This window comes from Corvus cornix, chromosome 28 (assembly GCF_000738735.6).
Source record: "Corvus cornix cornix isolate S_Up_H32 chromosome 28, ASM73873v5, whole genome shotgun sequence".
NCBI classification, from domain to species: domain Eukaryota; kingdom Metazoa; phylum Chordata; class Aves; order Passeriformes; family Corvidae; genus Corvus; species Corvus cornix.
This window is the reverse complement of record NC_046356.1, coordinates 531,210-545,378: the sequence shown is the minus strand read 5'-3', so window position 1 is coordinate 545,378 and position 14,169 is coordinate 531,210. Positions and strand designations below refer to the sequence as shown.

At 53.4% G+C, this 14,169-nt stretch overlaps 2 protein-coding genes across 3 annotated transcripts; both read left to right on the top strand.

Moving 5' to 3' along the window:
- Positions 1 to 31: 31 nt before the first annotated feature.
- On the top strand, positions 32 to 2,427 carry LOC120411443 (DNA polymerase epsilon subunit 4-like). Its single transcript, XM_039566324.1, has 4 exons — positions 32 to 386; positions 1,242 to 1,326; positions 1,616 to 1,657; positions 1,979 to 2,427. The coding sequence occupies exons 1-4, from the start codon at positions 135 to 137 to the stop codon at positions 1,990 to 1,992; spliced, it is 393 nt and encodes a 130-aa protein (XP_039422258.1). The 5' UTR covers positions 32 to 134; the 3' UTR covers positions 1,993 to 2,427.
- LOC104696965 lies at positions 2,058 to 10,001 on the top strand. Of its 2 annotated transcripts, XM_039566323.1 has the most exons (5): positions 2,058 to 2,145; positions 2,542 to 4,233; positions 7,584 to 7,723; positions 8,507 to 8,737; positions 9,600 to 10,001. In XM_039566323.1, the coding sequence occupies exons 2-5, from the start codon at positions 3,974 to 3,976 to the stop codon at positions 9,620 to 9,622; spliced, it is 654 nt and encodes a 217-aa protein (XP_039422257.1). In that variant the 5' UTR covers positions 2,058 to 2,145; positions 2,542 to 3,973; the 3' UTR covers positions 9,623 to 10,001. The 2 variants fall into 2 exon arrangements, with proteins under 2 accessions (XP_039422257.1, XP_010409802.3); XM_010411500.4 differs by having other exon boundaries at positions 8,507 to 10,001.
- Positions 10,002 to 14,169: the final 4,168 nt, after the last annotated feature.

Genomic DNA, 14,169 nt, shown 5'->3' with positions numbered 1-14,169 from the left:
CGATGGGGTGAAGGGGACGACGAGGAGCCCGGCTCGGGGCCGCCGGCGCCCCGGGACCCCGCTGAGGGCGCAGCCAGGCCCCGCCGCGCTCGGCCCGGCCCCGCGGCCCCGCGCAGGCGCAGCGCTCGGGCGGGATGGCAGCGGCGGCGGCCGTGCCGGGACCGGGACCGGGACCGGGGCCGGGACCGGGACCGGGGCCGGGGCCGGGGCCGGGGCCCGCGGAGGGGGCGGCGCCCGGGGAGGAGGCGGCGGGAGCGGGGCCGCAGGGCCCGGGTCCGGCCCGCCTGGCCCGGCTGCCGCTGGCGCGGGTGAAGGCGCTGGTGAAGGCGGACCCGGACGTCACCCTGGCCAGCCAGGAGGCCGTGTTCGTGCTGGCGCGGGCCACGGTGAGGGGCGGCCCCCGGGGGTCCTGGGGACCGAAACGCTGCGGGGTGCGGGGATGCTGCTCGGCCTTTCCCAGGAGGTTTTCCCTTCTCTCCCGGGCGGCGGCTGCTCACGGCGCTCACAGCGAGGGACCCGCGGAGCGGTTGCGGCCGGCCCGAGCTGGGGAAGGGGCTGGAGCCCCAGGAGCGGCTCAGGGAGCTGGGGGGGAGGGGGCTCAGCCTGGAGAAAGGAGGCTCAGGGGGACCCTTCTGGCTCTCTACAATTTCCTGACAGGAGGGGGCAGCCAGGTTGGAGTCGGTCGCTTCTCCCAAGCAACAAGGGACAGGACAAGAGGAAACGGCCTCAAGCTGCACCAGGGGAGGTTTAGGATATTGGGAAAATTCCTTCATGGAGAGAGTTGTCCAGCTCTGGGAGTCACCATCCCTGGAACTGTTCAAAAAACATGTGGCTGTGGCACTTGGGACCATGGGGTAGTGGTGAACATGGAGGTGGTGTTGGGCTGATGGTTGGACGCAATGATCTTAGAGGTATTTCTCCACCTAAAGGATTCCGTCATTCATCTCCTGAGCACAGGACATCTTTCCCCCTACAGAAGGTGCCCTGGGAGCCCCTGGTGTGGAGCAGGTCTCCCAGAGAATGTGGGTTTCAAGGAACCCACATTCCCAGCTTTCTCCTCATTGCTTGTCCTGTGCATCACTGTCCAACCATTTCCTTCAGTATTTTCAGAGCTGTTTAGAGGAAAGGGTAATGTTAGCGTGAAGATTCCGATTTAATCCTGAAGTCTTGTAGGACTTTTCTTTTTCCTTAGGATATTCTCTCTCATCTCCTATGTGAACTTGTCCTGTTTTGCCTTGCAGGAGCTGTTTGTTGAAACCATAGCCAAAGATGCTTATGTGTATGCCCAGCAAGGAAAAAGGAAAACCCTGCAAAGAAAAGACCTGGGTATGGGAACATGTTCTGTGCTGGCCTTAGCAAAGGGTTGCTGGGGTGGGGGATTTTTCCACCTGTCTGGAGGTGCTGAAGCAATTATGGATTCTTCTCTTTCTTTCCCTGAAGATGGGAGAGAAAAACTTCTACCAAAGACTACACTGATAATGTCACACACCATCTCCAAAACAAGTAAATCTCTTTGAAGTTGGTCACTGTGCTGTGATGCTATTTCAAATGCTGCTGTTTGAAACATACAAATATGGAGTCAGTTTATCTATGTTGTTCTCAATTTGCTTTTCAGATAATGCCATTGAAGCTATTGATGAATTTGCTTTTCTGGAAGGTGAGTTTCTACTTGATTTCAGTGTTTTGTGTAATCACCGACTTGGGAGAGAAAGAACTGAATCATTTGCAAAGCTCTCTGTTCCCACATTTTCAGTAATTCCTGGTGTGGCTTGCTGTGCCCCTCTGAGCACTGGAATGGCTCAGCTGGACCCTGAGGCATGTGCAGTACTTTTTTGGCTAGATTTGGTTTTACTCATCTGTGATTTGCTTGAACTTTAAAGTTACTGCACTTTCTTTTGCCAGCTTGTAAACAAGTTTTATTTGTTCACAGAACTGCACTTCTGATTCCTGAGACTATAATGTGTGCTTTCATTTTCAGGTACTTTGGACTGAGCTGGACAGAGACAGAGCTCTCTGGAGAAGGAGACTGCAGAGGTGGTGTGAGATGGAAAACAGGATGCTGAGAGTTCAGAAATAATTCCTAGAATTGAGACACTGAAATTGAGACATGGCAACCATGATATTTTGTATGAAGTTGAAGTTGTTGTAAGTTCTTTATTTAAAATGCATATTTTTTCATAACTATTTTGTATGTCACTTCCCATGTGGCTTCAGTGCAGCTCTCTGCTCTGGCCAGGTTACACAGCAGTTACTCCCAGTAGCAGTCCCAGCCTCTCTGGGTACTCTGCAGCACCACAGAGCTGTGAACAGAGAGTGGCTTGGCTCAGGTGCCCAGGCACAAGGAATTTTTTTAATGGATGTGTGGGTTTTGTTATATATGTTTGTCTCTTAACACAATTAAATTGTTGTTGTTGTTGTTGTTTTTGAGCAGCTGTGCTGATTTCTGCTCTGGGCTGGGGTTCCTGTAGCCTGGTGCTAAATGGTGTGGTTTTGATAGGATGCCTTCTCTAGCATTTTAGTTTTTCTAATTGTTTTCTCAAGGAATCCATCCCAGAGAAACCCGGCTGTCCTCCAGGAACTGGGATGAGCTCCAGGGGAACTCGGCTTGTTCCGAGGGCTGTGCAGCTTCCATAAGTGTCTGTGATTGTTGCACTTGTAAGTAATTGTAGCAAAAAACATCCCAACCCAACCCCCCAGTCCGCATTTGGATGCCAGAGGAGTGTCCATGCTGCTGTCACTGTTCCCTTGTGTGCTCTCACTCCTGAATCTGGCAAAAACATTTTCTGTGGGAGCTGGATCTGTTCCCTGCCCTGTGCCCCTGGAGGGGTGGGTGCAGAGATCTCAAGTTCTGTGATGAGGAGCTGTGTGCATCCTGTGTTCAGGAACACTGCTGCCATTGGCCGTGCCCGAGAGCCCCTGACAGCACACGGGCACCAGCTGCCTCTGCTGCTTCCAGGACTCTGGTGACTAGAGCTTTCCTACTTTAACTAGTGCTTTCCTGTGTGGATGTAACAGCAGAACTGTGTGGCTGTGGGGAACACGCTGCCATCGCTGCTGTGACACATCCTGCTGTGTTACCAGCATTGTCCAAGTGCCAGCTCTGACTCCATTTGGTCTGGGTTGTCCCCAGATAAAACCATTGAATGGGATGAAGGAGGATGAAGGATGCATGTTTCTTTCAAATGAGGGTGTTTGAGAGTGGCTCGCAGTCACCACAAACTTAAATTAGTTTGGAAGTGGTGGTAAGAACAAAGACCCCCAAGGGAGCTTCCCCAGGCTGTCAGCAAATCCAGTGGCTCTCAAGAAACACTTTGAAGTTTGCTGGGAGCCTGATGCAAGCCTCGTCATGCACAATCCTGATCATGTGGGAGAGGTGCTCATGGCCCAGGCTGCCGAGGTGTTTGTTCAGATCACAGTCTGGGGACATTTGCTGGGATATGCAAACCCATTTGGCTTGGAGCTGTTCACCTTCTCATCTGCCAGGGAGGGCAGCTATAAGTGTCAGAGGTACTGGAGATTTTCCTGTGCTTCCCAAGCTGCAGCATGCAGGACCCACAAGCTGGGGCTCTTGTAGGCTCCCATCTTTGCCAGTAAGTTCATTTTTCCTTCTTGTCCTTGCCACTGCTTCGGCCTCTGGCATGGCAGAGCAGAGGAGGTGTGGTGTGGGGCTGTGGCGCGCTCCGCTCGCGTGCGATGCTGCTGCAGGGCTTGGCGTGTGCTTTCCTCAGTGAACAGCTGAGAGGAGTGCCTGCATTTGGCAAACAGTGTGGGCTTTGTGTCAGGGGAAGTTGCTGCACAGGAATCTGGGGGGGGTTCGTGCCCATGAGCTCCTTTGTGCTGTGGGAGGGGACTCCTCTTACCCAGCTCTGCAGTAAGGTGGAATAGAGCAGACAAACAGATAAACAGTGCCAGAGTGTTTTCCTGAAGTAACTAAACAGGGTGTTCAGCCCACCTGGCCAGGGTCAGATGCGCCATGTCCATCTATAACAAATTCTCTTCTTTGTGCTGGAGCCATTTAGTTCAGGGTTGGGGGTGGCTGGAGCTGTGCTGGGCACTCAGTGCCTCATCCCAGCTCAGGCAGAAAAGGTGGGGAGTTGTAACTGGGGTAATGCTGGGCTCGGTGGTTTGTGGCCGCAGGTGCGGGAGCTGTCGGCAGAGTGGAGGAGCAAGGGAATCTGTTTGCAGAGAGGGGCTGCTGCAGGAGGCAGAGCCATTTCCTCCACATTGGGCACGGTGAGTTCATAGAATCATGGAGTTGTTTGGATTGGAAGGGGCCTTAAAGCTCATCTTGTTCCACCCCCTGCCATGGGCAGGGACACCTTCCACTAGACCAGGTTGCTCCAAGCCCCATCCAGCCTGGCCTTGGGCACTGCCAGGGATGGGACAGCCACAGCTCCTCTGAGTTTCCCTTCACTCTCCAGAAACGAAGATCCTTGATGCTTCCACACTCACATCCTGTGCATCCCATGGCTGGGTTTTTTATGTTGAAGTTTTCCAAGTGACTTTTCCCTTGGGGGATTTAGGACAGAAATGTGCTGGGGACCAGTTGCCCAGATAATCCAACACTTAAACTTCTTGTGTAGCACAGGAACTGATGAGTAGCCTGACCCCTGGGTCTGTTCCTTTGCACAGAGGAGCTCAGTTCCCTGGACATGAGCTGCACCATGGTTGATTCTGTGTTTGAATTCCCTGTTTATTGCTGCATAAGTTCAGGACAACTGCAGACTTTTGCTTCCCAGGATTGATGTTGTAAGTGCTATCAGCAGGACAACAAGCTGCCCTGACAAATTAGAGAAAGCAGAGGAAGTAGACAGTAGCTCCATTTGTTCATCAGAAAAATGTCTGTGGCCTTCAGGAGCAGCCTGTGGGCCCACATCCCCTCTGCAGTGGCTGTAAGGACACAACAACTTCATGCTCTGAGTTTCTTAGGATTTTTCAGTGCACGAGAGCAGCACTTGTACAAATTCAGCCTTTAGTGTTTGCCAAATACCAGCTTCTTGTGTATCATAGGAATGATAAAATTATCATATCCAAATTAAGAGCTGTTACAAGCAGTGACAGCTTGTCAGCTCCAGAGACAACAACTTTAGAAGAATAATGATGAAAGTAGAACCACAGAATGTGCTGAGTTGGAAGGGACCCACAAAGATCATCAAGTCCAACTCCCTGCCCTGCACAGAGCTATCCCAAGAGTCACATCATGTGCCCCAGAGCATTGTCCAAATGCTCCTTGAGCTCTGTCAGGTTTGGGGCTGTGATCATTCTCTGGGGTGCCTGTTCCAGTGCCTGCACGCTGTCTGGGGGAAAAACCTTTATCTAATACCCAGCCTCAACCTCCCTGACATGACTTCAGCCCATTCCCTTGGATCCTGTCACTGTCACCACAGAGGAGAGATCAGTGTGTGCCCCTCCCCTTCCCCTCACAAGGAAGGTGTAACTGCAGTGAGGTCTCTCCTCAGTCTCCTGCAGGCTGAACACACCAAGTGCCCTCAGCTGCTCCTCAGAATGGCTTCCCCTCAGACCTTCCCCAGCTCCGTGTCCCTCCTTTGGACACTCTCCAACAGCTTTGGACCCTTCTGATCTTGTGGTGCCCAGAGTGCCCCCAGCACTGGAGGTGAGGCTGCCCCAGTGCAGAGCAGAGCGGGACAATCCCTCCCTGGCCTGGTGCCCCCCAGGACACGGTGGCCCTTTGGGCTGCCAGGACACACCGGGGACTCAGATCCAACTTGGACCAACCAGGACCCCCAGGTCCCTTCCCACAGCGCTGCTCTCCAGCCTCTGATTCCCAGTCTGTCCCTGCATCCAGGGCTGCCCCATCCCAGGGCAGGATCCAGCACTTGCCCTTGTTGAACTTCTTTTGGTTGGTGATGACGTAGCCCTCTGATTTTCTGAGGTCTCTCTGCAGGGCCTCCCTGCCTTTGAGGGAGTCAACAGCTCCTCCCACTTTTGTATTGTCTGTGAACATGCTCAGTCTCCCTTCCAGTCCTGCGTCCAAGACATTAATAAAGATGTTGAAGAGCACAGGGCCGAGGATGGAGCCTTGCAGAACTGGTGACTAGTGCCGCCCTGATGTCACCCTAGTCCCTGTCACCCTTTGTGCCTGACCCATGAGCCAGTTGTCACCCATCCCATGATGTGTTTATCCAGCTGTGGGATGGACAGTTTGTCCAGAAGGATCCTGGGAGAGTTTAAGTTTACCAAGCACTGAAGTGACACTGACAGGCAGCAGTTTTTGGGATCCTCCTTGCTCTTGAAAATCAGCACAATGTTCACCAGCTTTCAGTCAGCTGCAACCTCTTTGGAGTTCCAAGAGTGCTCAAAAGTCATCAGGAGATATATATAAAATATTTGCCTAAAAATAAAAATCACAGCTTGTATGGCAGCAGAGCTGGGAGAACAGGGGTGTCTTCAGCTGGCACGGTGTCCTTTGCCAAGTGCCAGCTGTCTGCACCCTGCTGTGGGTGAGGAGCATCCACAGGAGTCACCACTGGAATGGCTGAAAAGCTGGGAATTGCTGCCTGGCTTCCTGCTCACTCCTTGCCTGAGCAAAGGGACCCTCAGGCAGCCAGCAGCAGCTGTACCCCAAGTGTGAGTTTCAAATGTCCCTTCATGTTTCCTGATCCCTCACAGCCGGCGCTGGGGACACTGAAAATCCGTTTTTAAGTCAATGCAAAATTTACATTTTTGCAGCACACACTGGGTCTGTGACTTCAGCAGGTCAAAGCAAACAGATTACAGTGGTGTTGGATGATGCCATGGGTACTTTTTGTGCAAGTTTTCTTCCCTATTATCTAATGAAATAAGGACTTAATCAATAAATCTTGGAGTACGGCCACTGCTATTAAGGAAAAATAGCTCATTTCAAAAGGATTTCCAGAAGAAACAGCCTTTAGCTAAGTAAGGCTGGTAATTTGTAAACTCAAAATACAGCAGAGCAAACCAATCCAAAGCTAGATGCTGTGGTCCTGTGTTTCCCCTGCTCCCACACCTGATCCCAACTTCCCATCCTCTGATGCAGAGCTGATGTGCCAATGCAGGAGGTGTGAAGAGCTGCAAAATTGGGGTTTGGCTGGGGGGCACAGGTTTGTTTCCAGCTCGAGCAGCTTCATGGGGCTCCAGGACAGACAAAGCCCTCTGCCCTGCACCTGCTGGGCTGAGGCTTGCTCAGTATGTGCAAGGTCTGTGGTTCAGCCATGCTTGAGCATCCCCTTTTCCCTTTGCTAATCAGGGCATTCACCTGTTCTCACCCCATCCCTCACGTGCTCACTAAAGAAAAAGCCTGTGGTCTCCTTGTGAAATTTTAATTGCATTCTTTTTTAGTCTGTGTGCACTGACCAGTCTAATATGAAGTGTTTTACTCCTGGTCTGCAAACACCAGTTCAATGTCACTGCACTGCTACTGCCAGACTGTCCTTAGGAATTTCCTCCTCAGACTGAAGGAATCTCTCTCCCAGGCAGACTTCCCAGGGGTGGGCCATGTCTTTTTTGTCAATGTGTGGTACTCAGCCCTGGTTTGGGCTCGGGCCTCCCTAGCATCATCCAAAACATGAGTGGGAACCCTTGGTGGATCCGGTGTTTCGCAGACATCTCTGGCAGTCCCATCAGCGTGGACGTTGGGAAGTGCTGCTCCAGCTGCCCATCCCAGCAGATCAGCTCCCTCCACCTCGGCCTCCCAGGGCTCTCCAGACAGTCCTCTATGCTCGATTTCCTAAGGAGAAGGAAGGTGAGTGCTTGGGGCAGGGGGAGGGTCATGTGCTGGTTACTGGAGCTGTGGTTTTATACGTGTTTTAAAAGACCTGGTTTTGGATTCTGAGAAAACCCATCTCTGAATCTCTTGTCCTCCCCTGGCCCGAGCAGTGGCTTGTGCAGGTGACACAGATGGAAACTCTCCAGCAGTGCTCAATACCTCGGGGCAGAGGAAAGGCCAGAGCTCAGCCAAGGAAGGGGCTGTGGCAGCATCTGAGCATGGTTCTGGCCGCTCCCAGCCCAGCAGCTTTCAGCCACCTCTGCTGTACCTGAGAGCTGCTCTCCCACGTGCAGAGAGCTTGGAGGCCTGTTTCTGCCTCTTTGAGCAAGAATGGCAGGATGTCATTCCCAAACAATGTGCTATGTGTCACTCTTAGGAGGGACTCGAAGGAGCCTGTGCATTTGGAGACACGGCTGTGGTGCTCTCCTCATCCCAGGAGAGGTGACATTGCCTAAAGTCCTATCTCTACCCAAAAAGACTCTGTTGAGGGGTGGAAACAAGCTCTCTGGGTGCTGCACTTGTGTATCCTGTGAGGGATCACCCGTAGCTAAGACAAATCATGTTACCATTTGTCCCATTGTTACCGGCACCGTGGCACTGCTGGTGCAGCATCCTCCAGGCAGGCAGGGAGAGAGAGGAGTAAAAGCTGAGCCAGTTCCAGGTCAGGGCAGGTTTGTGTCAGGAGCTGATGCTGGAGGCTGTTCCCTGTGCTGTGTTTTCACCCGGGCACGCCCCTGGCCCTGTCCTGTGCCGCTGCAGGTGAGAGCCCCACGTTCCTGCCCCGGGGGTCCTGCTGGGAGCCGGCCCGGCTGCACCTGGAGCGGCTGCTGCTCCTCGAAGGCCTTGGGGAGGTGGAGGTGGTCGAGGGCGGCCACTGCAGCACCTGTCCCGAGGAATGTCTTCGGCTCCCGGCCCTGAAAATCTTTCCGGACTCTCCCTGGGAGGTCGTGATCGATGTGGGGAAATGCTCTGACCCAACCTACAGTGCAGGTATGAAGGAGGGAGAGCTCCTCTCCCTCCCTCTGGGAATATGGGAAGGAGCCCTCTTGTGTGACCAGCACCAGTGTCCAAGCTCAGGGCACCCAGTGTGCTGAGCAGAGCCTCTGCCTTTGCAGGTATTGGGATTGTGTTTTGGGGTTGGGTTTCCTGTTGCTGGGCCTTTACAGCACAGGTCTGCAGGCACAGTGATAATTCTCTGCCCTGTGCATGGGTGAGGATGGAGATACAACCACCTTTTGTACAGGGAAATGTCCTCTAGCCAGAGAGCATGGAATCAGAGTAACCCAGGCTGGGAGGGACCTCGGGGATCTCTGCTCCAACCCTCCCAGTCAAAGCAAGGAAACCAACCTGATGATAAAAGCTCTGCTGGAAACAGAGCCTGGAAAACGTAATTTCCTTACTGACAGCCTGAAATGCCCTTTTAGTACCAGTGAACTACACTGATGGTTCAAAAATCGCTTGGAAATGGAAACTCCAAACGAAATCATTCCAGATGGGTCAAAACCTCCCACTGGGACAAAGCTGAACTGGTTCACTGTGAACTGGTAAGCCGTCTTGTGAGTTCACTCATAAAATAACCCAAGACACGTCAGTGGAGATGAACTGATCAGAATGGAAAGTCGTGTTGAAATGATTTACCACAACTGTTTGATGAAGTCCATTGTTATAAATGAATTTTGGGATGTGGTTTTCGTATTCAATAAAGAATTAATCGGTGAGAGGGAAAGAGTTGATTATAATTAGGATGGTTTGTTTAAAGTTATTAGTGGGCTTGGTTGTTATAGTTAACCTTAACTGTTTGCTCATAAATAAGTTCAGGGATTCAGTGTTGAAAATGTTTTATTACTAAAAGGAGTTGCTGAGTTTACCTCATAGGATCGAACGTAGAACTTTCCAGAACCCAAATGAAGTAAGGTAAGGGGCGGGCTCGATGAGGAATTACCATAACGGGTAGGACAAGGAGCAGCATTGGATGGACCAACAGGAGGACCCTAGACAACGATCCAACAGAAAGGAGCCGGTCAAGATACCCAAGACATCAACGAGCCAATCCCAGACCTTGGTGGGAGGAGGAATGGGCGGTGCAAGGGCGGGGTTTGGGGTATAAAATGATCGCCCAGGGGCTGTGGGGGTGTCCCTGGGCACAGCTGTTCTGTGCTGTGTGTCCAGCCACGCAGGCCGCCGCTGTGGTTTCCAATCGTCTGTGTTCCAGTGAATGGATTCCGTGTTTAATAAATTCATTAAATGATCAAGATTGTGGCCCTGTTTTTCACATCCATTGTCCTGGAATTTGCTGATGTAGTTTTTTTTGGCATTTCTAAAACCCAAGCCTCAAACCTCCCGGCAGCTGCTGTGGCACGGCCACTAGAGAGGGCCGCTGGAGGGGCTGGGAGTGGGCGGCGGAGCCCCCCGAGGGCTCTGCCTGGGGCCGGGTCCCCTCCTGGGGCAGCGCCAGGAGGGCCTGCAGGGGCGGCGGCAGCAGCTGGTTATCCAGCTGCAAGTGGAAAAGGCAATTAGGCAGCGTGAAGTGCTTTCTTCCAGAGCTGGGAGAATCAGCATTTACTTCCCAGACATGTTAGTGGAAGGTGCTGGACGATTCTGTTGCCCCGGGGAGGAAACTCACGGAGTGGGGAGGGAGAATCTCAGTCAGGGCTGGCAAATGCGGAGTCGCCGCCAGCTTTGCCTCTGCCCTGGGGCAGGCCTCTGCACTTTCCTTCTGGATCTTCCCCTGCAAAGTCGGGCTGATACTTTCAGTGACATGGTAAAAACTTGGAAACATCAGCGGAACGCAGGGAGGCGCGGGGCTGGAGAAGGGAGTTAAAATCTTACCCAGAAATACTGACTTCCAGGAATCCGTTGTCATTTTGTGTCCCACTCTTAAGGCATCTCAGAGATACTTGCTTTCAGAAATCACTTTTTCCTCCCCTGAAAACAGCTCCGTCATGGAACAACGAAATCTCCTCCAGCAGCTGCTGAAGTGGTTGGGAGGGGGCAGGAAACCGTTCAAAGCCAGGAGCCAGACACAGACCCATGAAGGACCCACAACCGAGGACTGGGGCAGGGCAGGACCAGGTCCTAGATAGAGCCCAAACCCACTTGGCCATCAGCTCAGCCATCCTTCTCCCCTTCCTCTAGCTCATGAAATGGAGATTTTTAACCCTAATTTATTTGGTGAGGGGAGAAAAGCACAGAAACAAGGTTGTTTCTTTCTGATGTTCTCATCAGCTGAGACTGAGCCAGGCAGGACAGTCTGTGCCTCTGCCCTTCCAAGTGGATGTAGGTGCAGCTGGAGGACCCTTGTTCCTTCTCTCCAGTTGCTGAGCCCCTGCCTGGGCCATCAGGACCTGCCTCGGTGGCATGTCCTGGTGTGGTGGTGACACAGCAGCAGGGATGTGGCTGTTGGTGTGCCCACCCAGAGGCCCCCACCCCGCTCTCTGCAACCAAACCGGGATTGTCAAATCCAGACAGAACTGCTTTGTGTCCTGGGAATTTTTCATTGAGTTAAAGCTGGAATAGGGAAAGAAAAGGCAAAGCAGGACTTTGTTCTGCACTCCCAAAATTGGGGCCATTGCCCAACTCCCCCTTCCACCCCTCTGCTACCAGCCTTACTTCATCCCACACCCCAGAACTGGGGCATTCCCTTCCCTTCCCTTCCCTTCCCTTCCCTTCCCTTCCCTTCCCTTCCCTTCCCTTCCCTTCCCTTCCCTTCCCTTCCCTTCCCTTCCCTTCCCTTCCCTTCCCTTCCCTTCCCTTCCCTTCCCTTCCCTTCCCTTCCCTTCCCTTCCCTTCCCTTCCCTTCCCTTCCCTTCCCTTCCCTTCCCTTCCCTTCCCTCTCTATCCCCCATCCCACGGTGGCAGATGCCACAGTTGGTGCTCCTGTGGAGAGCCCAGCACAGAGCACACCCTTTGGAGGTGCCTGGGGAATGTATCTCCAGGAGAGCCCGTAACACTGGCTCCAGCATCCGAGAAGCCCATTCAGGGCACAGTCCCTGGCAAATCCAGAGGGAAATGCTGAATGAGTAAGTGCTAAGTTATTTTCCCCCATTCCCTGGTGTAAGAATGTGGCTCTGGGAAAAGCACTGCCATCGGTATTTTGCGTTCAAATACAGTTTTCCCAGAGATAACACGGAGCGGCTTGTGCTCGCTCCCCAGAACTGGAGCTTTTGCAGGGTCAGGGACAGCATTCACAACTTGCACCCACAATAACCTCCCTTTCCTCGTGGTCTGAAACTGGGATGGAGGAACAAAACCTACCACTGAAGGCCTGAGCTGGTGAAGGAATGAGCCCCAAACTCCCAGCTGGGACCCTGACACAGAGAACAGCCTTTTCCAGCGGGTGCTGGATGCCAAAAGCTGGATGGTCTGTGCTGCTGCCACAGGAGCCTTGGGTGCAGCTCCAGGTTAATTTTCCTTATTGTTTCCTTGCAGATGGACTTTTCTGTGTGCCCACAAAGTTCAGCACTGCTCTGGTCAAAAACCCACATGGTGGGGAGGTGTTTCGGACACTGGAGAACTGAGAAATGAAGGAAAAATGCTATCCTGTCTCCCAGGTGGAATGTTACTATGAAATTGTCCAGAGCTCTGCAGGACATGGGGAGGAACAGGTCAAGGCAGGTTTCCAGGGGTTTGGCTCCTCTCTGGTGGGCTCACCTGGGCCCTCATGCGGGCTTTGAACTGCTGGGTGGATGCTCTAACATCGGCAGCTTCACACTGGCATCAAACTAGAGAGGTAAAAATCTCACATTTGTGTTCTCTCGTGCTATAAAATGTATTTTGCTGCCACTAATTCGTGCATACATCAGGGCCATAAAGGAACAAAGGGCTTTTTCTTTGGACTGAGGATTTCTTTAAAAAAGTAATTAAGCAACAATTATATATATATTTTTAAATATTTAGTTGTTAAGTATGTCCTCAGTTCAACAGAGACCCTGCTGTCCCGCTGAGCATACCTTTGTGCACAGGCACTTCTGACTCTAAAACACTGCTATGCCCCCAAAATACTTCTTACCAGCTGTGCCTTGCTGCTGCTCTTCTCTGGGGATGGATGCTGAGCCTGAGGCTGGAGGGAGGGTGGAGGGTGCTGGGGTGTCCCTGCTGAGGTGCTGCAGGGGATTTTCGTGCCTTTGTTTTGCAAATCTTTGCAGGAAATCGATGTGGGAAGGTGCTTGGGCAGCTGCTCCTCGGGGGATCCCTGCTTGCTTAGGTAAGCACAGCTGCCAGGCTCCATCCGCTCTCCCTCCCGCACATCCGCACTCCGGGCCAGGTGGGAGCTGCCCCTGCTCCTCTCGCCCAGCGCATCTGCGGCTGCCGGGGTGGGGGGGACACGGAGCAGGGTTTGGGCAGCACCCCCAGCTCACCCACCACGCTGTGCTGTGCCGGGGGGGAGAGCCGGACCTGCCGGGATGGGGCCGGATTGGGTGGGTGGTTACAGAGCCTGTGGTGTCCCAGGACAGCAGACACAGATCCTGACAGTGGCTTCTGCAGCCTGCGATGTGCCACTCCTGTCCCTCACCTGCTGGCAATGCTGTGGGACAGGAAGAGTCGGGGGTGGCTGGGGCAGGGTGGGTCCAGACAGTTGTCTCAGGGCAGGACTGTGTGTTGATTGTAGACATAAAAACATGGGTCCCCAGCACAGGAAGGACATGGAAAGTTGGAGCAAGTCCAGAGGAGGCCATGGAGATGCTCTCATGGCTGGAGCCCCTCTGCTCTGGAGCCAGGCTGGGAGAGCTGGGGGTGCTCACCTGGAGAGGAGAAGGCTCCAGGGAGAGCTCAGAGCCCCTTGCAGGGCCTAAAGGGGCTCCAGGAGAGCTGCAGAGGGACTGGGGACAAGGCATGGAGGGCCAGGACCCAGGGAATGGCTTCCCAGTGCCAGAGGGCAGGGCTGGATGGGATCTTGGGAAGGAATTGTTCCCTGGGAGGGTGGGCAGGCCCTGGCACAGGGTGCCCAGAGCAGCTGGGGCTGCCCCTGGATCCCTGGCAGTGCCCAAGGCCAGGCTGGACACTGGGGCTTGGAGCAGCCTGGGATAGTGGAAGGTGTCCCTGCCCATGGCAGGAGTTGGGATGAGCTGAGCTTTAAGATCCCTTCCAACCCAAACCATTCTGGGATTCTTTGCATGCAAAGGGAAGCAAATCAAACCATGCAGGAAGAAAGACCTGCTCTGCTCAGGCAGAGGAGGTGACAGCTCATGAGTTACTCCACGAGTAAGGAATAGATGCTGCAGGAAGGAAGCTGCCTCCCTTCTCCCCCATCCTGCTCCAGAGCATCTGCCCTTTTCCCGAGGGGGAACAGAAGGCCCAGGATATGGGGGGCCGGTGGTGTACTGTGTACACGCTGGTGTACTGGGGATGTGCTGTTTTTTCTCTAACTGCAGGGAGTCACAAGACGGGGAGGAATGCCTGGCCCGGGCAGAAGCTGCCCCGAG

Excerpts from the sequence above, each read along its gene's own strand:
- LOC104696965 (XM_010411500.4), top strand. The coding sequence starts at position 3,974 with ATGTCCATCTATAACAAATTCTCTTCTTTGTGCTGGAGCCATTTAGTT. Across the intron at positions 4,234-7,583 it reads TTTCCTCCACATTGGGCACG|ACATCTCTGGCAGTCCCATC; the intron begins GTGAGTTCATAG and ends GGTGTTTCGCAG. Across the intron at positions 7,724-8,506 it reads ATTTCCTAAGGAGAAGGAAG|GTGAGAGCCCCACGTTCCTG; the intron begins GTGAGTGCTTGG and ends GTGCCGCTGCAG.
- LOC120411443 (XM_039566324.1), top strand. The coding sequence starts at position 135 with ATGGCAGCGGCGGCGGCCGTGCCGGGACCGGGACCGGGACCGGGGCCG. Across the intron at positions 387-1,241 it reads TCGTGCTGGCGCGGGCCACG|GAGCTGTTTGTTGAAACCAT; the intron begins GTGAGGGGCGGC and ends TTTGCCTTGCAG. Across the intron at positions 1,327-1,615 it reads CCTGCAAAGAAAAGACCTGG|ATAATGCCATTGAAGCTATT; the intron begins GTATGGGAACAT and ends TTTGCTTTTCAG.